Here is a 25310-nt window from a genome sequence, read left to right as displayed (position 1 = left end):
GAGGAAAAGCTGAAAATCCTCAGCTTGAGCAGACTATAATCACAGTGTAGCACTTTTAGAGGTCAGACCATTTCTTTAGCTAACACTGAAAAGTCTTCACGACAAAAATGCACAGTTTACCATCTCAGCTGCAACTTTTGAGCAAACACGTGTAAAGAAGAAACTCATCCACCTCTCTGTGTTACCTCATGTCACTTTACTAAGCCCCTCCCACTAAATTACACACCAGCATGCAAGTAAACTCTTGTCATGCGAACTGCCTGTTCCACTCAGCCAGTTAAGCCGGACTCTGAGGACAGAAACACTGACAGCTGATCGATTTATCCTGAAAAAAAGTTGAAAAGTAGCAAAGCAACTGGTGTGTGCCCACGGCCACTGAGCTCCAAAAACCACAGAGGAGAGGGGAGAGACAGAGAGCTGCTGACAAATTCATGTGTGTGAATGATGCAAGGCTGGACAGATTCACAGTAAATGGCTGTTTACGTGCAAGCTCACCTTGAATCAGGAGGTTTTTCATTAACTCAATACAGACGTCAGCGCTTACTGAGACACATTTTACTTTAATATTGCTCGAAACAGAAATTAATCAAACTAAAGACAACATAATGTTGCCCACTGCAGCTTTTAAAGACTGGTGGTTTCTTATTTTCAAAAGAAATATCCATACAAAACTGCACCAGCTGATCACACGCCCCATGGCAATTGCTCTAAGACTGCAAGGGAAACTCAGCTTCCCCTAAAACGTCCCCAAAAAAGTGCTGATATGTTCTGCTGTGTGTACATTTCATTGACAAAATCTGCGCTAAAATTCCTTCATCTTTTGTTCAGAATCAGCTACCTATCTCAGGTAACTGGCTCGACCTCCTTCTCATTCATCCCCACAGCGTCTCAGCGCTTTAACACAGTCGGACGTTGACCATCTTCTGACTTCAGCGGGGAAGCATAGAGTGGGTTGTTCCACTGTGGAAACTGGACGGTCGTTGGATAAAGGCTGGGCTTTGTCCTGCCCATCAGATGCTCAGCGTCTCTGGGGGTCTATGAGGCAGTGGGCGGGCCTGGACGCTGAGCTTCTGCATGATGATTGGCTGATCTGTCTGAGGCTGAATCCCTTTTTGATTGACAGTAAAATGAGCCAGTCAGCGATCTTGAAGTATAACCCTCCACCGGAGCATCATCTGAGTTCTACATTCAGTTGTTCTGGACTGATCCATAGGCTTTATCAATCCCCAGCGAGTGTACCTTTCTTAAAAACAACGAGTGTTGTGTTTCAAGATTCTCTCTCTTTTCACCAATGAGCAGCTACAGCTACAGCTGTGGAGCTTTTCCTATTTAAAGCAGCTCAAGTCTTACACCCGCAACATGATGGGCCAAGCCGTTAAAGCAGTCTAGCTCTGCTGGCCATTGAGAGAACACCGGTAAAATCCCTGGAAAAAAGCACCTGGTTGGTACGACAGGGTCACAGATCATTTTCTAGAAAAGGAGCTGAGGGTAGAATTTACTTTTGTTGTAGGCCGGAAAAAAAAATGAGCTTCCCCTCCTTGACTGACCAGCAGCCGCCACTGCCATAATTCTAATTTACATTCTTAAAGGGCTGTGACGTCAATAAATTAGGTTTTCTGTACAGCGTTAGCAAAGCAGAGTTCAGTAAAAGAAGTTTTCTCTCATAGTCTAAAAAAAGACTCAAATCTGAATCAAAGAACACAGCCCTCTCGCCGCCTTGCTCAAAGGTTCGACAATAATACTGCGAGAAATCCATCACGGGGGATGAAGAGATTTCTATTCCTCCCTTTATCCTCGTACTGTCAGGTTTGATTGGAAAATCGCTCTCTCTTCTACTGTTAACATGCTCCACCCCGGGAGCAATAACTTTGAGCACATTAGGAGGATTTTTTGAAAGACAATGAGGTGTGGAGATGTGCTGCAGTATGAATATATCCATGTTTGGACCGTCCTTTCAAATTAACACGGTGTAGTTATCAGACTAGGGTGCTACCGTAGATATGAGTATTTCAGAAAAAAGGCAGGGTCTTTGTCCTGGAAAGTGTTATTTGTTAGTACCAAGGTGTTCCCATAGAGACAGATGGTAATCAATAGGAGTGGATGTGTCCAGGTGGTAATGTGTGCAGCTTTGTGAATGACAATCAGTCTGTACCTGAAGAAACATACAACAAAGAAAGCTCTCCTTTTTAGTGCTTTTACCTCCAAAAAATTCAGCTCTAAAATTTCTCCAATCATAGTTATTCTGGATTTCACATCGCTGACTCAACCGCTACAGAACATGATGCATTATGAATGTGTGAGATGAATTTTGTAGGAACATTATTTACAAGTTTGGTAAATAGATTTAACAGAAGGAAGAGGTTAGAAAGTGCAACTTCATTAACAACATCTTTCCTCCTCTCCTCTCCTCTCCTCTCCTCTCCTCTCCTCTCCTCTCCTCTCCTCTCCTCTCCTCTCCTCTCCTCTCCTCTCCTCTCCTCTCCTCTCCTCTCCTCTCCTCTCCTCTCCTCTCCTCTCCCAGGTCTCCAGGGCTGCAGGCGTTTCCAGTCGTCTGCAGTCAACTACAGCACCATGTTGCTGGAGGCTGACAGCAGGCATCTCTTCGTGGGGGCTCGGGGGGCCGTATTCGCTCTTAATGCCTCCGACATCTCATCCAGCTCTGCTCTCACTGTGAGTCTGTTTGTTTCTGTGTTGCTGCGAGTCGTGTGCCTCTGCTGCCATATATTTAACTCTGTCAGGGCTTCATTTGCATCTCACAGTGCAGTAACTTTTTCATCTGGAAGCAAAAGTGTTTACTCCCCTGTTTCTCTTTTGTGTGTGTGTTTGTTTGCGTGTATTAGCTTCGCTTTCTGCACAATAAGACAGTTAAACCACAGGAGCACCTCTCTGCATATATTCTCATACTAATAATAAAAGCAAACAAACCACTGTATCTTCTCACTGTAACTCCAAATAGAAACTGAAGTTATGCAAATATTACCCATATGTTTGAGCAAGTTGATTAATTTTATGCAGTAATCAGCTTTCTATCTGTTCCAATGCAACCTGTTTTCTGTTCAGTCTGGATCTTTGGAAACTTAGGTATTGTTTCTAGTGAGATAAAGTTTCTACCTTTAACCTTTTAGAGCTGAAGACTGATTCAGATTATAATTAATATTCTTTCCTTGGGGATATTTTTAGATGCATAAAAAAAGATTAAAAAAAATTAAGTCTGCATAATGTGGATACAAGCGAGAGGGACTGATTGATTCATCCACTTTTATCCCCGTCTACCAGCCCAGAATTCACCTCTAAAGGAAAAAAAGTCAAACACTCAAATAAGAAAAACAGACAGGTGCTGGGACTAGTTTAGATATGAAGAAATTAGAAACTCCAAAGACAGTGAATTAATCATCAGGCAAATGAAAGAAAGAGGTATACCAGCAAATATTTTAAGAATATAAACCTGGGCTAGTGATGGCAAAATATTTGGTTCCATCTCTTCTCTTAATGTCAACTTTTTAAATTAAGGGTTAACCCAGTAGTTACGAGTCCTACTCCTGTGAGGTTTAACTTGCAAATGTTTACATTAAAGTCTTAACCATCTTGCTTCAGCTTAACATTTTTTATTCCATACTCCCACCAGATTAGGTCTACAGACCCACAGAAGTGATTTCACAAAAATGTTTTTTTTTTTCTTTTCACAAAATTTGTGTAGGGATGTCCTGATCCGATTCACTGATTGGTATCGGCGCCCAATATGTTTTTTTGGAGGATCAGATTGTATCTTTTTTCTTTGAGTGATCAGGACTGTGCCAGTTTTCACCAAGTGGCAACCTCCCGTCTAAGAATATGAGACAATGTGGAAGTGCTAAAATCTGCTGTTTCTTGAGTGTCTGTTTGAGGCTGGCTCCGGAAGTACAGATAGCCACAGACACACTAAGTCTCCTGTCTGAATTGCTAATTTTACTATCGGCACACAGTGTACGGGGTGGGTGTGTGGTGATATTTTTTCTAACTCAGCGGTTCAGAGGATATTAAGATCGGGAGCCCGCCCAGAGGCACAGCTCAGGTCATGTGACTGGTGGGCCCCCAATGGCTGTATGCGAAGCCGTTGCCACTACCAATATGGCCGGGATAGCTGATCTGCTTCATTTTGCGTTTCAGAAACAGTTGGGGAGGCTACGTCCATGTTTTATACAGTCTTGCGTGTTTTCAGCACCGTCACGCTTTACGGCTGCTGTAAATCAAACCATGTTGCAAACATGTCCGCTGTGTGGGACTACTTCGCTTTGGAAAGCAATGATAGTAACACAGCGTCTTGCAACATTTGTAAAGTAAGTGTTCCTCGAGGGGGTACCAATAGGGCTCGCTGTAATACAACAAATATGATTCATCATTTACAACGGAATCACCCAACGGAGTACGGGATTTATTGGAGAAAGGTATCGGTATCTGCAAAACATATCATGAAAATTCAGATTGGATTGAAAGTCAAAGAATCCATATTGGGACATCCCCAATTTTGTGCAGGTAACCATTATCTCCACCAGTGACATCATTTGTTTTAACGATGTTACAGACTGGTAGCTTATTCGCTGTTTGATTGCTCAGGCTCGCACCGTCACAGTATTCATTCACAGACTTTTACTGCTTCACAGTAAACATCTATGATACAACTCATGATGGTTTAGCTCCAAAAGTTTGAGAACTACTTGAATAAACTATTATTAGACTGCCATCATGATTTTAGATGGACCCCCTTCTGAGATGTGTAACACCCTCCTATGTTGGGGATAGATTATTGCTACTTAATGCACCAACACTCCATAGGTACCTCTACATTACTATTTTTCTCATGGCCATTCCTTCTAAGACTCTAAATGGTGTCAAGAAGTAAAATCACACACAGGATACAGCAAATCAGAAAGAAGATGACACATTGTTGTCATAGTGCCTCATTTTTATGTATTTCACCCCTCATCGATCCACTTCTAGTTCCTGGAAGTACTCAGAAAAACAGGGTCGATAGTGTTCATTGTGTTTGCACCACTAAAGACTGATGAAACCAAATCAACTGAAACTAAATTGTTACTAAAATTAGATTTATTTCTGATGTCAGCATTGACTGTGTCGGTTTCCCTGGGGTGTGTCATTTCATCACGGTTACTGACTCCAGGCCTTGAATTATTGCAGGATAATTTCATTCAGGTGGATGTCTTTAAACTCTCTTTCATCTTTCGAGCTGCTGTGTGTGTTTGTAACCTGCTGACAACCTGACGCCAAACTTTTATGCTAATTACGTTAGCACAGCGGTAGCAGCGTCTGTCATTAGGTGTAATTTCAAGAATGTGTGTAATGCTAATGCGCAACCACACCTCTAACTGCTGCTTCAAAGATGTTAAACCCAATTTGTTTGTTACAGAAGAAGGCTGCTGTTGATTTCATCGTTCAGAAATTCATATGCTGTGAAGGCATCATTTCTTATGTATGAATTATTAAAGCTAACTCAGTTGATTTTCTGTTAGATCTGTGACATTTAGCTAAATTTTATGCAAGTCACTGATGTGAAATCCTCAAACTCTTTCTCTCTGACTAACTGCATATTACGTGGTGTGTTTTAGATTGAGTGGGAGGCTTCCTCCGAGCAGAAACTTCAGTGTATGCTCAAGGGAAAAGACAATAAGGTAGGCATTTAGTCGCTCTTTCTCCCTCGACCCTTTCCTTTTCATCTTTTCTGTTTGCCTCTGAGATAATATTCCCCAAACGTCATATATTTTCTGTCTCTCTTCCTTTTGCAGACGGAGTGTTATAATCACATTCGCTTCCTGCAGAGGTTTAACTCCACTCATCTCTACATGTGTGGGACTTATGCCTTCAGACCTCTCTGTGCATATATTGTACGTAGATACAAAATACACTTCAGCACTTAATGTTTGTTTCTTAAAAACAATATCTGTAAACACTTTCCGTGTGTCCTGTTCAGAATGAGAAGAGGTTTGTCATGTCGTCTCAGCCAGAAGACGGCAAAGATAAATGTCCCTATGGGCCGACAATGGGCTACACAGGCCTCATCATTGGTAAGCTCTCACCATTTATCTATTGTTTTTAAGTTCTCCAAAACACTGTATAACCAGATTAAAGTTCCCATATTATGCTCCTTTTCTGCAGTTTAATATGGATTATTGATGTCTTCATGAAATGTTAGTAACATGTTTTGGTCCAAAAAGCCAATAAATCAAGCACAGCAGCATTGTTTCCAGGCTCTCATAGCCCCTCTGCTCAGAACGCTCTGATTTAGTGGGCGTGACATTCATATGTAAATGAGCCACCGCTGATACCGCCCCGCTCTTCCCCGTCACTGAGAGCGGCGCCACGAGCTCCGAGTGCACAATGTTTAGAAAACAGTGAAGCTCATTTACCGTAACATTACAGGCTAAAACAACAGGCTAACTGCAGCTAAAGTTAGCATCCTGAAGCTAACACAGAGACAGGGGGGACACTGAGGAAAAGCTCTTTCATCTGCTCCACAGCACACAGCATTTAAAATACTCACATTTCCAGGGTCCCAGGTTTGTTGGTGGATGGTTGGTAATGCGCCTGGATTCAGGACCAGTCTATTCTCTAGCCCTCTGTTGTACTGTCCAAAGTTGGAAAAGCAGTCGCCGTGAAGTGACTAGCACACACATGCACAGTTTTGCTGAGTGTAGCTGGCACATTTCCTTGATAAATGAACTCTAGCCACTTTATCTTGTCTTCCCCCAAGATGGGAAGCTTGTGCATGGAAATATGTGGCTGTTTACAGCCAAAAACAAAGCAGCGATGGCTCTTCAACTTTGGCATTCTTCTCCCCGCTGCTGGAGAGATTTCTCTCCAGATGCAGGGAGAGGAGTGGGCAGGGAGGAGGTTTAGGGGTATCTGCTCCTGTGGACCAATCAGGTCAGACTTGCTCCTGATTGGTCAAAGAAAGGGAATCGCTAACGTCGGCAAACCTCGGAAATTCCAAACAGCTCGTTTTAGGTCAAGATTTTACATTCACAATCACTACTAAGTACAGGTTTTGTCATTAAATATCACATTTTGTGGGCTAGGAGGAAAGCCTAAGACCCACAGATTTCACTAAAAGACTTAAGTGATTTTTGCATAATGTGGGACCTTTAATTCTTTAACCTGCAGACCAGCAGATGTATACAGCTTCCAAGTATTCGTTCAGAGGATTCCCAGATATCCGACGCAACTCTCCGATGCCCGCACTGAAGACAGAGGAAGCTCCCACGCGCTGGCTCAACGGTGAGTGATGCTCCTGGAAAGATAAAAGACTTTTGTGCTTTTTGATCAAGAGGTCGAAGCTTCTCTTTGTCAAAGAGAAACTCCAGGATTAAGATTCATATCAACGAGTAGCTCTGCTGAAGTAGGCACCACGACTTAGGCTCTCTCTTCTTAAAACAGCCTGTTCAAGCTGTGGACTCTTGAGCTGCTCATTTGGTTTGTTGTTCTCTTTAAAAGGCCCTGCTCCATCTCACAAAGTCTCTGTGCTGTTAGTAAGCAGCGGTGGTGGTAATAGAGGTGAATCAACTTCTGTGTAAATGAGGGAGCCTGCAGGTCTTGCAGGGCCCTGTGTGTGTGTGTGTGTGTGAGAAGGAGATGCTGACAGTGTTATTGTAGTACCAGCATGCTTTGTAAAAACACACTTTGGGGCAGCTATACTGATGAAATTACTTCACTAATTCTTATGCAATCCAGCTTAGCTTGATAAACACCCACTGTTTTATAGAACGGCAGAGCAACGACTACTGCAGGGATCGCTGTGACATTTTCATACTTCCCACACAAAGAACGCTAAAGACCGTGGAGACCCTTTTGTTTTCCTACAGAGCCATAAGAAGGCTTTCGTTTGTAGCTTCGCCTACACTTTTGAAACACTGTCCTTGGATTAAAGCTGAAAAATGCATGAATTTTAACCCATTATTGCCTGAATGAATTAACAGTTCTAAATATAGATTGGCTTTATGTGTTTTTGCATTCTTGCAGATGTTAAATTAAGTTGAGATTGTTACTAAGTTATATTATGTATATAGATATGAGAAGTTCATCCTCTGACCAATATATTGTGACGTAGTGGATCTGATACAATCTTTGGTGTGTGTAGAATAAAGCGCTGCAACTAACGATTACTTTAGTGATTACTGTGACGATTATATTTATATTTATATAGCGATTAATCAAGGAATCGGAAAAAAAAATGATGAGAATGCATTATAGTAAAATTTGCAAAACCAAACATGCGTGTCATTTTAGTTGATGACTATTGTTAGCTTAATGATGTAAACAAAGAAACAACATATCTGAGCATAATTTAAGCAGATGCCCAAATTTATAAAGTATAAAAAATGACATAAGATAAGATAAGATAAGATATCTGATAAGATGAATGTATTGTCACTAACAGAATCAACATTATGGGCAAAATGATATAAAATACACTGTTATGTTATCAGATTAAGAACTTATTGAGCCAAAAAGGCAAATATATAAAATGTGTCCTCAATCTTTTCACCTGCAGGTCAAACAGTACACCCCCTCTGCCCTACCACTATCTGTGCCAGCTAACGTTAATGCTAACCTTGGTTTGATGAACTTGTTGAGGTTTTTTGAACAAGTGACTGTTGTGCCAAGGTTTCTACCCCTTTCGCAGAGACGCACGTGCACTGGGTGACGACTGCGGCGAATACAACAACAAATTCTACGTCTACGCTCACAAACCACGACGACAGACGCATATGGAATTAAAGCATTAATATGGAGTATGTGAGGAATAAAACACTTGGGTGTAGGACACAGACTGGGCTAATATGAGGGGGGTAGTAATCATGGCAGTCCAAGCCAATATTCACATGAGAAATCATTAAATTCATATTTTTTTATGCGTCCGTAGAAGTTCGTGAGCACAAGCGCGCTTCAAAGTTACTTTGTGGTGCAGGCGCGCTCCCACGGCGAGATCCATATAACAGGGTGACCATATTTTGATTTCCAAAATAGAGGACAACGGCACTGGCCTCGAGACACAAATTCAGACAGGCTTCTTCTATTTTTAATATTTTCACTGCTCCGTGGTTACTCCCGTCTGTGGAAACACCACAGTACTGGATTTCTTAAGTGCTTCATGAGTGACTTCAACAGAATGGGGGGCTATAACACCATTGACAATGGCTTCAGTCTTGGTACGAGCACTACTAAACTTTTTTGCAATGTCAGAGTCAGGAAATGTTTTTTTTTGGCAAGGCACTGGTGCAATCCATGGACCTGTAGCTGTTGTGGTGTTTTACAGTATGAAATGCCATTGCACCTTCCGCTGCATTTACAGCATCCTCTGTTTTCCCAGGTCTAACAAAGAACTCAGTCAACTTTGCAGAAGAACGCGCATCATAGTATTGTTTGCAAGCGCCGGTCAATTTGCGGGCGCGCGTAATGGTCCTGAAAAACAGTGAACACCGGACATTTTCGTGAATTTATTAAACCCACCCGGACAGGACGTAAAAAGTGGACATGGCCGGGCAAAAGAGGGTGCTTGGTCACCCTACTATATAATGCTATAATTCCATACGCATCTGTCGCCGTGGTTTGTGAGCATAGACATGTTCCAATTTGTTGTTGTATCCACCACAGTCATCACTCAGCGCAGGCGCGTCTCCAGAGGGGGTAGGAATCCTGGCGGGGGGTAGCTACCTTGGCACAACAACAGCGCAGCACAGTGCATCGATTGTGGAAAAACTTTGCCGGCCCTTTACTAATCGATTTTTATCAATTCGTTGTTTTAGCCCTGGTAGAATATGAAACAATAAAAATGAGATACAAAGGTCATTTCTGCTGCTTTGAAACCTGACAGGGTATGTCGCAAATTTGCAACAACAGGCATCAAGGGGTTAATGACTTTGATGCCTTGAACTCTTTATCCTGCACCATAATCCACCTCTCCAACAAATAGCGTTCATAAGCAATGACCCCAGAACACTGCAGCATGTAAACATCACCTAGTTGTACTTTGTGTCGTCAACATTTGTGTCACTGTGGTAATCATGCCTTTACCCTCTTTTTACAAGAAAACTGCTCTGATAATGTTTATCTTTATTGATCTCACCTTTTACGGTTTTAAAAACACTCCTGAGGTTGTCTGCTCCCATTGACCTACTTACCTGATGACACTCTGTTGTTGTAAATACTTTCAAGAGTTGATTGCTCCATACAGGGCAAATTAAGGTGTCCCTGTGGAGGAATAACACTCTGAGTGGATGTAATGTTTTCTCCCCCACACAGAGGCAGACTTTGTTGGCTCTGCCCTGGTAACAGAGAGTTCAGGCAGCAGCGCCGGCGATGACGACAAAATCTACTTCTTCTTCACCGAGAAGAGCCAGGAGCAGACCACGACGTACAGCCACAGCAGGGTGGCTCGGGTGGCGCGGGTTTGTAAGGTGAGCACAGTGGAAAAGAAGAAGATTTAGGATCTAATTTACAAGTCTTGAGTGAAGTCTTGGTTGATGATATCTGAGGTGCTGTAATAGATGAGGGTCCGGATGAGGGATGCATTTGTAACGAGGTCCCCGGTGTGATTAGATGAGCTGACTGATGACTGTGTAGTCTGTGTGGCTCAGGGTGAGAGGATGGATGACTGCAGAGGAGGGACAGACTGTTACACATCCTCTGAAGCCAGAAATGTAAATAACTTACTTTTCATGCTGCCCAGGGTGTTAAAAAAGTGACCTTCATAGTTAAAATGTAGTAACCTTGTTCCTTTCTCCTCGGTCAACTCCTTGAAACCTGGTAGCATATTAACAGCGTAATAAAGATTCATGGTGGCTGCACGTATGACTTTTGTAATTTGCCGCTGGCTGAATACATTTAAAAGTTAAATCAAAGAGCAAAGATGAGGCTATTTGATGAGGTTACAGTCATCCTGTCAGGAAAGTTTTCATCTCTAAACACACACACACGTCTGCACAAACATTAACATTGCAGCAAGGGCCCCTGGGACGCCATTACCTTATTAAAGCTTCCATTATTGCTTTCTCCCGCCATCTGTTGCTCTCTTTAGGAGGCTCACTCTCTCGTGTTTGCCGCCTTGAGCCCGCTGTATACTCTGTTTTGTCATCAATCCAGCTCTTACCTCATTCAACCCTCTTCCAGGCCTTACCTCACTTGACCCTCTCTGCTCCCTCCTCCTCCTCTGTTTGTCCTTCTCCACCTTTCTGCCCTCAGGGGGACCGAGGAGGCCAATTTACTCTCCAGAAACGCTGGACGTCCTTCCTCAAAGCCCGGCTGACGTGCTCCCTCCCTGAGTACGACTTCCACTTCAATGTGCTGCGGAGCATGTTCGTCATGCCCGGCCGCACGCCGCAGGAAACGCTCTTCTACGGCATCTTCGGCCTGGAGTGGTGAGTGGAGATGCGAGTGTTGTCAAAGTTGTCAGCATCAGCGAGGCTGAGGAGGCGCTAATGTAAATGAGTGCGGGGAAAAGATGAAAGGAAGTAATCGATACATAAAGACGAGTGAAGAGGACAGTAAGGGTCGAGATGAAAGAGATGAGAACTTTTTAATCCAGATGATGTGAAAATGAGAAGTTTGGTGCATGACTTTAGCAGCAGTTTGAGGAGAGGATATTGACTTAAAATGCAGATTTGGACGGGCTTAGGAGAAGTTTTAATCCATAAGTTTCCAGCGCTGGTTGTTCAGGAACATTTCGACTTAGCATGGAAGCATGGTACTTTTTCTCTCTCGTACTTTCTTGCAGAATTTTAGAAAATGATCCTGTATGAGATTACATGAGTACTCTAACTGAGGTGCATCAGCTAGAGAAAGATGTGAAATTCTCAGGAGTGTGGGGCATATGTGAAAGTAGCTAAAGAACATCTTTAATATTTCAGTTCTGGCTCCTTTACCTGCTTCTTACTTCAACTCCTACTACACCTCTCTGAAACCGTTTTATTCCCCTTTCATCCGTCCCACTCTCCTCAGATATGTACAACTTTATATCACACAATCTCTGACTGAGCTCACCCCTTCCCTCCTCCGTACTTTCCTCTCATTTTTCTCTTTTCTTTTTAACTAGGTGAGCCACTGATCTACTGTACTTGTGCTGCTATCCCTATGGCAACACTCGGTTTACTGCTGTTATTGTTCGAGGCTTATGCTCTGGTCTTTTTCTCACTCGATGTGTGTGTGTGTGTGTGTTCTCTAGGAAAAACGTGAAGGCGTCTGCAGTGTGTCGCTTCTCCCTGCCTGAAATCCAGCAGGCCTTTCAAGGACCTTACATGGAGAACCAGGACTCTGGCTCTAAGTGGAAAGAATACACAGGGAAGATCCCTGACCCAAGACCTGGAACGGTAAACATGTACACATACATGAAGCTCTGACATGCCTTGCTGCTTTACCAGTTACTTACACATGAAATAAAAAGTATCTCTACTCGTCACCTCTCAAAGATTTACAGCAAATGAAAGTGATCCCAAATAAAAATGCGTGAAGAGAGGAATCAGAGGAAAAGATGGAGGGAAAATGCTACAGTGTCAGTCTGAAGAATGGGGCTCGAAACACAACCAGCTTATGTCACTGAAACCCATTTCCATGCCGATTAACTCCGGCCCGTAGCTTTGGCAACAATGGCTTAGCATGGCAGCCGTGTATGTGGCAGCGCTAGCAGGAGCAGACATTATCCACTGTAGTGTCACTTCAACACTTTGTAGGACTTAATTTTAATGTTGCTATTAAAAGGAGAGGAGGAACGGTCAAGAGTTTTAACTTCAGAGCGTGAAAGCCTCTTACGGGAGCAGGCTGAAGTCGTTTGGCAAGGACAAAAAGAGAAGGAAAGATGTTCCCTTAGTCAGGTGGAGAGATAGCTGAGTCGCCCTTGTGTCAGCACATGCCGTCTGCTGAACCCACACACACTCCCCGTTGTCCAAGTGAAAAGTTGCATTTTGCACCGACTCAATCTTCCACAGGCTTAAGTTTCCCTGCAGACCATCTTGCTAAGCCTCGTGACATCCTCGCTTCCTTCCACTTTCCGCCTCTATTTCCAGACAACTTTATTACAAACGATCCAAAAATGTCTCTCTTCTCCCTGCAGCACACATCTTGCTTTGTAACTCGCTTATCATCCCTCCTCTCATCGCTCTCTCTGACTCCTTCTCCTCGCAGTGTATAACCAACGCTCTGAGGGCCAGGGGCATAAACGTGTCCACCTCGCTGCCGGATGATGTGCTGGATTTTGTCAGGAGGCATCCTCTGATGAGCCAGCAGGTCCAGCCCTTGGACAGACGTCCACTTTTGTTCAGGAGGACCACGGACTACACACACATGTCTGTGCACATGATACAAGGCTTAGATGGACAAACGTACCATGTATTATACATGGGCACAGGTGTGTATGAATGTGTGGCTAAACTTTAAAGGAATGACTGAGGATACTGTGGAAATATGCTTTTATATAATAAAGATAACACTTTCACTACTACATCAAACTAAGTGTAGCGATTAGCACTGATCTTCGTCCAATGACTGATGGATGCACTGGCCTTGTCTAGAATTTTTAATTTAACTTTTATTTAACCAGGTTTATCCCATTGAGATTTAAAACCTCTTTTTCAAGTGAGACCTGTAGCCGCATGCATGACTGCAAATAATTATCCAGTTAACTAATTTCAACATGAAAGTGACACAGGTACAGATTATGACATATTTAAGGGGAACCTCATAGAAAACCCCATCAAACAAATCATCAAAATGTGCATGCCTACCACTCATAAACATTTTTCAAAAGGGAAAAAATTAGAGGTCGACCGATATGGGTCTTTTGGGGGCCTATGCCGATGCCGATGCTTTCCAAATTTGGGCAGCCGATGCCGATATGCATAGCCGATTTTTCCAATTTGATATTCAGGCCGATTGTTAAATAAATATATATTTATCACATTTTTGTGAAACGCAGCAATTTCTGAGCAACTAAAAGAAATCTATTACAACAAGTCGTGTCCAGTCCTCTGAACATTTATTCAGCTTTCAAAACAATGAAATATTTTGTCTGAGTAAACACACAATGTAACAAGCAGTAGTAAACATTCACACTCTTCTTAAAATGTCAAAAAAGAAATTTAAACGTATTAATATAATTTGAACAAAAGTATGTAATGTATCCAAGTGGTTCCACAAGTTTGAGGTGCTCATCTTTTTTGTGCCTGATCAAAAATTGCGTCATTTTATACAACGGATCAAAAATCGGCTTTTTAAAAGAAAATACGGCCGATGGCCGATAGAGACAAATGTCCAAATATCGGCCTGATCTATCGGCCAGCTGTCAGGTTCAAATCGACATCCATTAAAAAAGAGAACTCGAGTCAAGAAAATAAGTTTTCCAATGGTTTTACTTGCAAGGAGTACAGGCCATACAACAAACACAGAGTGTGAAGCACAACACTGCACTTTGGAGCATGACGCTGCACTGAAGAATACAGAGACAGACAGCGCTTATAAAGAGACACATTTTGATTACAAGTGTATGTGTGTGTGTGTGTGTGTGTGTGTGTGTGTGAATGTGTGTGTGTGTGTGTGTGAATCATATCTCTCCCCCCCTTACTGCCGGGAACAGAAAGTACAAATAGCATGGGCAGATAGGTTTTGCGTACCGAAACTCAACAGTTTAAAAACAGGATGGGAGTGCAAGTGATAGCAAGTTACAGAATTAAAAAGGTCATCTCGTACTGTCCTTGGCACAAAGCTGGAGAAATGAAAAAGGCCAAGCATGATTAAAGATATACAACTTTCACACCAGCCGATATATATCGGTCTACCTCTAGAAAAAATGAATATTTTACCACAAGAATACACATGGACAAACATCTGTTGTCACTGAGTCAATCAGGTAAACAAAGAGAAAGAGAAAGTTTGGCTATCTTAAACAGAGTACATGTGTGTGGTGTTTTTGAGCGCACAGTAGAAAACCTTAAAAATAAAATGAGCAATATGAAAGCTGCTTTTCTGAACAAGCACTGCAGCAATGTCTCAGTAACTTCATGAGTAACTCTTAAAGCAGTTTATAAACTTTAACATTTCACCACACACATCTTGAAAGGACTCGGACATGTAAAGCATCAAACTTGTAAAACTGACGGCAGTGAGCCTCGCCGGTTTGAGACTTCAGCCGCGTCTCCACCAAGCAGACCGGTTTGGTTCGTCTTGGTACAGCGCGCATTTTGTGGCGTTTCCACTGACTTATCCTGGAACAGATCCCCAAATAACCGAGACAAGCCGCCCCACTTTTTGGGACCCTTTCTTATGGGTGCCAGACTGAACCGATCCGCTCTCTGAAGGTGGAGCTACAACACTGCAGACCGTTGATTGGTCAAAAGAATCGTCACTTACCGTGCGACAGCAGCTGCATTTCTCCTGGTAGCACACAGACTTCTCTGACACAAAACTTGATTGCACTTTGTATCAAAGAGCTACATGCCAATCACAGAGAGGACGAAATGCTGCATGTCTTCCATCTATGCTCTTTGTTTACTGTTTCACGTTTTTCTTCTTCGTTGGATTTATTAGCGGGGTAAACTGTGTCATACTGCTATGGTGTCACGCTATTGCGTAACAACTGCGGCTTTCTGCATCTGGCTTACACGCCGGGGTACGGGATCAGGCTTAACTGTATCAAACCGTGCCAAACCATACTGAACTGAACTGGACTACTTGGTGGAAACGTGGTTTTTGATTGTCTCCCTTTTCTCATCTGTTCACTAAAAAAAATGTAGCCTCCTAAATCTAAATTTGCTGTATGGCTACACATCGCCACCTTTCCAAAGTATTGTCCACTGTCTTTGTATATTTCATCTCAAACGGTAACGCATTGTGCAATGTCTGCCTTTAAACAGCCGAACAGGTGCTGTAATCCTGCCATTTGCGCCTGTAATGATGGGGTATACCTCTATTTTATTTAACTCTCTTTTGGCCCGTTAATCTTGCTCATGCATACCACTATTTTTGCTGTTAGTACAAATGGTCCGTTTTCCTCACTAATGGCTGGACAAGCGTACAGGTTACAGACAGGAAGCACAAAAAAGAGACAAAGCACAGTCAACAAAACACAAGATTATGGATTAAAACCACATTTTAGGAATCATTTGTTCAAACAACTGAGCTAAAACACAGACATCTTATAGAGCCTGCCTCCATATCTTTCATTTTCATTTTCATTTGAAAACATCTATAGAAAATTTGAGAATTAACACTAACTACCCGAATCCCTTGTGAGCTTTTCTTGATTTGACTCCCTGTACAAATAGTGGTTTTCCTTTTAGACACACTTGTTACTTTTCCAAGCGGTTTGGGCTTTCCCAGTTTTTATTGGATGAGCATTTCTAAAACTGGAATAAAAAACACACACAGCAGGGAAGAAAATCTCTAGACTTTATTCTTTGATTTATATCACAACACTATAATAATGTCAAGTAATACCCAATTTTTGCTCAGCTAGTGCTAAGCCTTGTTATGCATCATCATTGTCTTTGAGTCATCTTGAATACCCCACCTGTGATTTATAAAGTAAGTTATATTTATTTACACTCCCCAATAAAAAAGGCAAGAAAGTCGAATTATTGGAGAAGGAACACAAAAGTCAGTGACAGTAATATGTTTTGGAAACTGGTCAACAGAAAAACAAATCACACTGCGTCTGCAGTACAGACTCCTTTATGGTTGTATGGTGCTTAAACTTTATGTTTCCTCTCTGTTGTGTTGTGCAGATGAAGGATGGTTACATAAAGCTGTAGAAGTCGAGGGTCAGCTTCACATTATTGAAGAGCTTCAAGTCTTTGAGGAGCCACAGCCTGTCAACAACCTGCGGGTATCTGCAGAACAGGTAGCGTGTCTGATTATCACGAGCACACACATGCATATATTTCCAGATAAAACACCATCCTACATTAATAATCCTCTCTCTGCTCACAGATGAGTGTGTACGTGAGCTCTCCTTCAGGTGTGGTGCAGCTCCCCCTCTCCTACTGTGCCAGGTACACTTCCTGCTATGACTGCATCTTTTCCAGAGATCCTCACTGTGGCTGGAACGGAGCCCGATGTGTGGACGTCATGTCACAGGCAAACAGGTGGGTGCAAACGGGTTTGAATGTGTGTGATTGGATCAGGTAAACAGGTGATCAGGGAGCTGCAGGTGCCCTTTTGTGTGTTTGATTTAACTAACCTCAAATATCACTGTGCCCTGCCACAGTGTTCGCACCAAGAACTGTTGCATAATCCCAATGTTGGCAGAAACTTGATGCTGGCTGATAGTAAACATAGCATGCAGCTGTGTACCTAGAGTGTCCTGATAAATGTTGACAGGAGCGCTAACTCTGTTAAAAGCTGTTAGGGAAGCATTAACTTAGATAAGAGATACACATGGAGCAGAAAAAACACAAATTTCGAAATAGGAAAGTCCTCAGTAATAACAGAACAAGATATTCCTCCTGTTGGTGCAATTATTTTTTGCTTTAATTGTGTTTTCTTCACTCTTCAGATCCAATCTGATTCAAGATATCCAGCATGGCAGGACTGGATGTGAGAACACACAAGATAGTAAGTAGAAATCTCATCATGTGCGAGGTGCAGCAGCTTTTAAAAAATGCAATGAATGATGAAAGAAAGTCAGAAAACAGAGAATGTAAGGAGGAACTTGAAAGATGTATAGTTGTCATCAGACGGCATGAAGGCCTCTTTGAAAGTTGATTATGCACACCGCGTTGGCAAAATCCTCTTCTCCCTTCTTTAATCACATTTTTGCCATCTCTGGAGAGAAATCTGTTTGATATTCAAGTCAGGCTAATGCCTTCTCTCAGTTCACTCTTTCAGTCTGATAAAATATAGAAACTCCTGCCCCCCATGTTGGTTTCGTTCTATACCAGGTAATTTGATGGCAGGGATTTAAATGATGTATAATCAGAGATTATGACTCATTAACTTTGAGTAATCTTTGATAAATTAAGCACATGTTGAGAGATTAACATATTAAATAGGTTAAAGGCTGGGTCGTAAGTTTTCTTGTGATCTAATGTGAGATTATGACTGTGTAGTGTAGTTCTGTGATGTAACTTCATGTTTGTGATCTTAGCCATTGTTGTTTTATCACTTTTGGAGCCAGATTTGACCGTATTTGGTGAACATGGGGATGGGGCAGCCTAGGCATAAAATATAAGCTGCTTTATCTATATGACTATAAGTTGGTCCAGTATTGACATCATACTCTGTATAAGGGGCTCAAAACTTAACTTTTAGACCATAAACTCTTCAGAAAGAATGGTCACATATGACTTTATGAGCATGCTTATACACATCTTTGGTTTTGACTAAACAAACCATACCTACCTTTTCAGCAATTTATCCCTTAAGGGGACCATTACTTGAAAGATATACATCATGTTTTACGGAGAAAGACTCAGAACTATTGATTTAGCCATTAAATCAATAGGAGAACAAGTTTTATTGAATAAATTAAACATTAGCATTGAGGTCCAAAACCAATTAAGGGGACAGTTTGTTTAAAGATGCTAGGAGGGGGCTAATTAGCCTTTAGCTTGGGCTGTATCACTGTCCCTTTCAGCTTACTTCTGCTCTTCTGTCCTTTTTTTGTCCGACAGTTCAGCTCCTGTGTCCACCATCACTACAAAATTAATCACAGAAATCGTTTTTAGCAGAGAAAAACACAGATCTCTGTGTTTTATCTCTTGTCCCCACTAAACTTCGTCACCTGGCCTGGCGTGGAGTTGTGATAGAGACCTAGTAATAACCTAAAATAACCTGTAACCAGCAATATTGGTGCTGATAATCTCATTTAGAGTGTGGTTTACGATCAGGCATACATCTAGAAGGGAGACTTATTCAAGATCACTTTTAAACTCCTCATTGCCCCTTTAACTGCTTTTTCTCACACCTGAAGTCGCCCCCTTCGACATTTAAAGAAGGCAGGTTTACTACATGTCTGCCCAGCCTTCACCTTTAAACTTAGGCACATAATGGACTTCCTAACTGTATTATCATGTGTGTGTTTTCAGGTGTTGTCCTCCGTAGCCGTTCTGTGCGTGTTGGCGATGACGTGCTCCTGCAGTGCGAGCTCAGCTCAAACCTGGCGACTCCTCTCTGGACTCTGGACGACAGCGAGCTGCAGGGCTACGGACTCAACTCTGGCTTCAGAACTGGTACAGACGGTCTGCTGATCATCGAGGCCCGGCAGGACCAGAGCGGACTGTACACCTGTTATGCTGTTGAGAACAGCATCAAAGTTGCCATTGTTAACTACAATGTCACAATCCGCCTGGACCTGCCCCCTCCTCCACCTGTGGAGCCAACCGGAGACACATACAACTTCTACGCCACTCTGCCCCCACCAACTTGGTCAGAGAAACCTCCTCCCCCATCACCAGCCTCCCTCCTCCCCCACTCAGAGCTCCTCTCCCCCAAAAACATGCAGGCCATGTACCTTTCCCTCATCACGATCCTCGGAGGCCTGTGTTTGGTCCTCACCGTGGTCCTGGTCTACGTTGGAGTCTGCCTTCGAGTTGGTAACAGAGGGAAGTACTCCTTACGCGCTGCAGCTGCCGCCTATCCCGTCAACAAGAGGCACAGCAGGAGCAGGAAACAGAGCAGGAGCTCCGCCCACATGGAGCTGAAGACTATCTCAAGCCACTGTAACGGAAACGGGGTGTGTAACGGAGTTTCAAAGCAACACAACGGAAACATCCAGGAGGGAGGCTTCCTCCAAATCGTCCCAGGTGAAGGTCACACCTTGCCCAATAAGGAGCCTCCTCCCCCAGCCCCTCCTCTACCCCCAACTCCTCTTCTTTCCTCTCCAGTGTGTGAGTTTCCAAATGGGCTGTCGGCCACGCTGCCCAGCGTCCTGAGGAGGATGAACGGCAACAGCTACGTGCTGCTGAGGCAGAGCGACTCTGAAAACACGTCCCCGCTCTGCTACTCCTTCGCTGAGGAGCTGAACAAGATCTTGGAGAAGCGGAAACACACTCAGCTGCTTCCAAGGCCAGACGAGAGCTCTGTGTAGACTGATGTAGCTCCCCCTGTGGTGGGAGGACTCTTTTTACCTGGTGCTAAAGTGCCTGGCATATGACTCATTCCTGTTCAGACTGAAGCAACGAAAGAGTCATATCTACATTTTTTCTTTTGGATTTTCTCCTTGAAGTCCACTGTGAGCTGTTTGACACCCTCAATTCATCAAATTCCCAACAACATACAAGGGAGAATTAAAATTCCAGCAAGGGATCAAGAATACAATAAAGAGTTATCTACCTCACCTCAACAGTGGGACATGGGCGCTCAGTCTAATCTCAGCTGCAGAAACATCTCTAATCCACAAAGCACAACGAGGGACCCACCGCCTCCGACAAAGAGCAGAGCCCCACAGGAATATAAATACATGTGAAGACTTCTGCTGCGAGGCGGCCATATTTGGCTGGATTTCAAATGGAGGGCAGCTAGCCAAAGTTTGTTTGCACTGACAAGTGCACAGATGGCCTATGCATTTTTAAACCATGACATTCACGCGTTATAAATATTGAGGGAGATGGATGTGGTGACCGAGGGAATTTGGTCGGTGATGATTTTTTTAAAACGGACTCAACCAAATGCAAAGAGCAACATAGAAATAAACACTAACTCATATCAGCACATCACACTTTATACCAGCCTTCCTTAAACTAATATTTTTGTGAGAAAGTAAAAATATATGTATATATTAATAACCCTCGACAGCTATTTCTAACAGTTTATGGATAACTTCATGATCTACAGATGTGCTGCAGCTCCCAGTATGTGGTAAAAATGCCTCATGAAGGCTTGTTTTAGCTTTTAACAAAATAAATGCTCACTAGTCATTTAAATAAAAATAATGTGAATCCATAATGAAAATAATCACGTCATAAAACTTAACAGGAAAATTCCTAGCATCAGTTAGCTTTTGCACATTGTAGGAAATATGAAGTAGTGATTGTTTCACCATGTGGACAACCTAAAAAATATGACAGTATTATTGATTTTATGCACTTTTAATTCCACTTTTTAAAGCTCTTTGAGAAAGTGAACAGACTCTCACTCAGGCAGGAGGAGCTTTTTTATCGTCGAGCTGCATGTATTTCTGCTGGACCTTGTTTGACACAAGTGGATAAGAAGGAAGCATAGACTGTCTCAGATGAGCCCAAACCGTCTGCTGACTGACTGACAACCAGCAGGAGGCGATTACACCGAATGAAGGACTGTGAGGAAAACGGAGAGCCAGAAAAATCCCGAGGTAAATAATGTTTTTATCTCACCTCGACATCTGCTGCACAGGCGCTTTGCCAAACAAGCACTTATAAAAATGGATTCCCAAGTAGATTCATTTGGCATCACACCAGTGTTTTAAAGATTTGATGGTTTAAAACTGCTGAAAGTACAGTGTTATCTTCTAATTTAATAGATTGGAATCCATTTGTATGCCAACAGCTTGTTCGTCTGACTGCGTGGTTGTTTTTTAATTTGTTGAACAAGTTGAGGTTCAGAGGTGCCCGAATGAAAACGTCTGTTATAGTCTGTGCTCTGATTCACAACTAAACACAACCACTTAACCATCCGACTGCAGATTTTAATAACGAGGGGAATGAAGGCCGTGATGCATGAAGAACATAACAATATAAACAAAAAGCTTCATTTCTATAAATTAAGCTGACTCCCAGCTCTCTGTGAGCACTTTGCAGCCTTATCTGTAAAAATAAGAAAACTTTTTTTCCAGTTTGGCATCTGGATATTACGCTGCTTATTTTCCCCCAGCATGTCCTCTTGCTGTTGTTCTCCTGTCAGAGGGCGATGTTAATTAAACACCCATCTTATGACAAGTCTGACCTTATTGCTGAAGGAAGAGACACAGACTGAGTTAAAGATTTCCTCCGAGGGTTCCAGCGTATAACACTCAAGCTCCCAATTATTTTCTCATGACCTCAGGCTCAGTCTGGGGTTTGTATTTTATCACCGCACGTCACAATGGAAGCTGTCAAACATGCATTGCATGCTCATACATACATACAGCAGGGCAGTGCATACATCTCCACAGGCGATACTGTTGCATTGGTGCATAATTGCACATTTATTTGAATCTGAGGAGCCTGCAGTGTCAGCGTGTTCCTGCTGATGTGGGATTGCAAAGCACAACACTTGAAGCTCTTCAGTCAGTGGCACTGATCAAAGACATGAAAGGAGAAAGATGGGGCTCTATGCTTTGCACATTAAAACATTCATTAATGCTCTTTGACCTCGTCTCAAAGCACAGCACAAAGTGAATACAACAGGGGGAGTCGTGTTTGTTGAGTTTTTATTCCATATTCCTGAAACAGCGTCTTCTGTTGGTTGAATCCAGATACACTCACCGGCCACTTTATTAGGTACACCTTGCCAGTACTGGGTTGGACCCCTTTTAACCCTTAGTGGCATAGCTTCAACAAAGTGGAAACATTCCTCAAAGAGTTTGCTCCATATTGACATGATAGCATCACGCAGTTACTGCAGATTTGTCGGCTGAACATCCATGATGAGAATCTCCCGTTCCACCACATCCCAAAGGTGCTCTATTGGATTGAGATCTGGGGACTGTGGAGGCCATTTGAGTACAGGGAACTCATTGTCATGTTGAAGAAAGCAGTCTGAGATGATTCCAGCTTTATGACATGGAGCGTTATCCTGCTGGAAGTATCCATCAGTAGATGGGTACACTGTGCTCATAAAGGGATGGACATGGTCAGAAACAATACTCAGGTAGGCTGTGGACTTTAAACCATGCTCAGTTGGTACTAAGGGGCCCAAAGTGAGCCAAGAAAATATCCCCCACACCATACCACCTCCTATGTGTTCATGTTGTTGAGGCCAAATTCTGACCCTACCATCCGAATGTGGAGCAGAAATTCAGACTCATCAGACCAGGCAACGTTTTTCCAATCTTCTGTTGTCCAGTTTTGGTGTTGCTGTGTGAATTGTAGCCTCAGTTTCCTGTTCTTAGCTGACAGGAGGGTCACCCAGTGTGGTCTTCTGCTGCTGTAGCCCATCTGCCTCAAGGTTGGACGTGTTGTGTGTTCAGAGATGCTCTTCTGCAGACCTCGGTTGTAACCAGTGGTTTTTTGAGTTACTGTTGTTGTCTGACCTCTGGCATCAACAAGGCATTTTGGCCCACAGAACTGCCGCTCACTGGATATTTAATCTTTTTGGGACCATTCTCTGTAAACCCTAGAAATGGTTGTGGGTTAAAATCCCAGTAGATCAGCAGATTCTGAAATACTCAGACCAGCCCGTCTGGCACCAACAACCATGCCACATTCAAAGTCACTTAAATCACCTTTCTTCCCCATTCTGATGCTCAGGTTGAACTGCAGCAGATCATCTTGACCATGTCTACATGCCTAAATGCATTGAGTTGCTGCCATGTGATTGGCTGATTAGAAATTTGAGTTAACGAGCAGTTGGACAGGTGTTCCTAATAAAGTGGAGTGTATGAAAAACTTTTGCTTCTGTTGAAGGGGGATACTGCTGACGCTTGAAGTAAGCCCAACATTTTTCTCTGTCTCTCTCTTGTTTGTAGGTCTGATGTGCACGGGTCAATCCTTAATTTCCTTCCAGGGGACACAAACGACCAACCAGCGTCGGATGGCAGGACCTGCTGCAAAGATATTCTTTTAATGAGCAGTCAAATGAAATTCACCATCATTAGTGGACAGCTGAGCCACATGAGAAAGAAAAGCTGGATAAGGGCTACTGCATGAAAGTCTGCACCTACAGCTCTGCTCACACAACTGGAATGAAAATTGTCAGCCGCAGTGTCTCGCCAGCGTTTGTCCCTCAGACAGCCGATCTCCGTGTGCACAGTGTTCTCACCTTGGTGCAAACTGTTTCGACCAAACTATATAAACTCTGACTTCCTGTCACACTTGCTGCATGAATTATTGTCAACACTGCTTCTTTTCTTCTTTAGTTAAAGAGGTGAATGTCTTAATTTTAATGAAAAGTGCCAAGGTTGATGTTTAAAAAGTGCTTTGTGAGCCCTTTTTCTTGCAAAAACCAGAAGGAACATGTTTTATGAAGCTTATTTATTTTTGAGATTTTGTACATTGTGTTGTTGGAAGTTATTGTCGATGTTGTTGTTTTTAAGTGCCACTTGTAAATCACTTCGCTGGTGTACAAATGGCCTGTGTTGCACAAAATGTGATGAATAGGAGCACGGTAGCCAGAAGCATGCTGAGACTGTACCAGCACATCATTCAACATGTATAACCTACTAATGGGAAGAAAATGACACCAATTTACCTTCTAACTATAACATCTTTATTAGGCGTTTCTTTCACTTTAATGTCCACGTATTAGCTTGATTTCTTGCTGCATGTTTCACTCGGTTTGTGCACAAAGAAAACCTTTTGCTGAACTAACAGAGAATAAGAGGGCAGTGGGTTCCTTCACATTTCAAAGAGTTCAATAAAACTTTGTACTTCAGCTCTTTTCATCTTCTCATCATTGCTTGTGTGAAGTTACGCTCCTTCTTTGACAAAGATAGATGTATTAAACCAGCACAAACTGTAAAAGGAGGCAGGAAAATGACTCTTTGAGTAAATATTGTCAGAGAAACTAGGTGTTTGTATTGTTACAAGGAGCAGAGATACAGTGGAAAATGTTGCTGGGAGGTAGACGTCCCAATGAGACTGGTTCAGATCCAACTAGAGTGTATCCTGTGTCTTCATTTCAGGGGAAAATATGACTGTACTCTGTGCAGCTTATACAAAAGGGCAGCCGTCCTTTAATCCAAGCCTTTTGAATTGATCTCTCAGAAATGCCACAGTCGATATATAAAACTGATTCCCCCATCATCCGTTTGACCTTTTCTTGCGTTCAGATCCACAGGAACGCCCAGCTTTCAGACAATTACTGCTGTCGTGATATACGAAGCAGCCATAAATAGGACAGCCGTGTCATGCACATGCAGACAAACAAAGCCACGGGGCAACTTGTAAAAGCTCCAGGTACCTGCAGTGCGACAGCTTGACATGTGATTAACAGACTGTCATGCTTGGTGTGTTATTTACGTAGTGCAGCGTCGGTTTAATCAGAGTCAACGTCAGGAGCTTCTGCCATCAGAGTGGAAGAGGAGAATGTTTTTAATCCAAGACATGTCAAGTGTGCAGATCAAATAAAACGCTGCTCCTTTAATGAGACGTGTGACCGTGTCTGAGCCAGATCAGCACTGACTTCAAAGCCTCATTGACACAAGACAAAGGAAATCATGA

At 42.7% G+C, this 25310-nt stretch overlaps 1 protein-coding gene across 1 annotated transcript in view; it reads left to right on the top strand.

Annotated features, from left to right (window-relative positions):
• LOC141795360 (semaphorin-4G-like) overlaps positions 1-24530 on the top strand; it is a 34168-nt gene extending 9638 nt beyond the window's left edge. Inside the window, exons 2-15 of the mRNA XM_074676205.1 lie at positions 2522-2670; positions 5604-5666; positions 5781-5879; positions 5966-6059; positions 7156-7269; positions 10294-10448; positions 11233-11408; positions 12212-12356; positions 13168-13390; positions 16761-16876; positions 16966-17120; positions 17531-17589; positions 19062-21304; positions 23618-24530. Coding sequence (XP_074532306.1) covers positions 2522-2670; positions 5604-5666; positions 5781-5879; positions 5966-6059; positions 7156-7269; positions 10294-10448; positions 11233-11408; positions 12212-12356; positions 13168-13390; positions 16761-16876; positions 16966-17120; positions 17531-17589; positions 19062-20062 — 2549 coding nt within the window. The 3' untranslated portion in view covers positions 20063-21304; positions 23618-24530. The remainder of the gene's footprint in view (positions 1-2521; positions 2671-5603; positions 5667-5780; positions 5880-5965; positions 6060-7155; positions 7270-10293; positions 10449-11232; positions 11409-12211; positions 12357-13167; positions 13391-16760; positions 16877-16965; positions 17121-17530; positions 17590-19061; positions 21305-23617) is intronic.
• Positions 24531-25310: the final 780 nt, after the last annotated feature.

This window comes from Halichoeres trimaculatus, unplaced genomic scaffold, assembly GCF_033239565.1.
Source record: "Halichoeres trimaculatus isolate MK-OKI-2021-1 unplaced genomic scaffold, fHalTri1.1 fHalTri1_scaffold_8, whole genome shotgun sequence".
Classification (NCBI taxonomy): domain Eukaryota; kingdom Metazoa; phylum Chordata; class Actinopteri; order Labriformes; family Labridae; genus Halichoeres; species Halichoeres trimaculatus.
The sequence above is the reverse complement of the archived record's forward strand: the minus strand, read 5'-3'. Positions and strand labels throughout refer to the sequence as shown.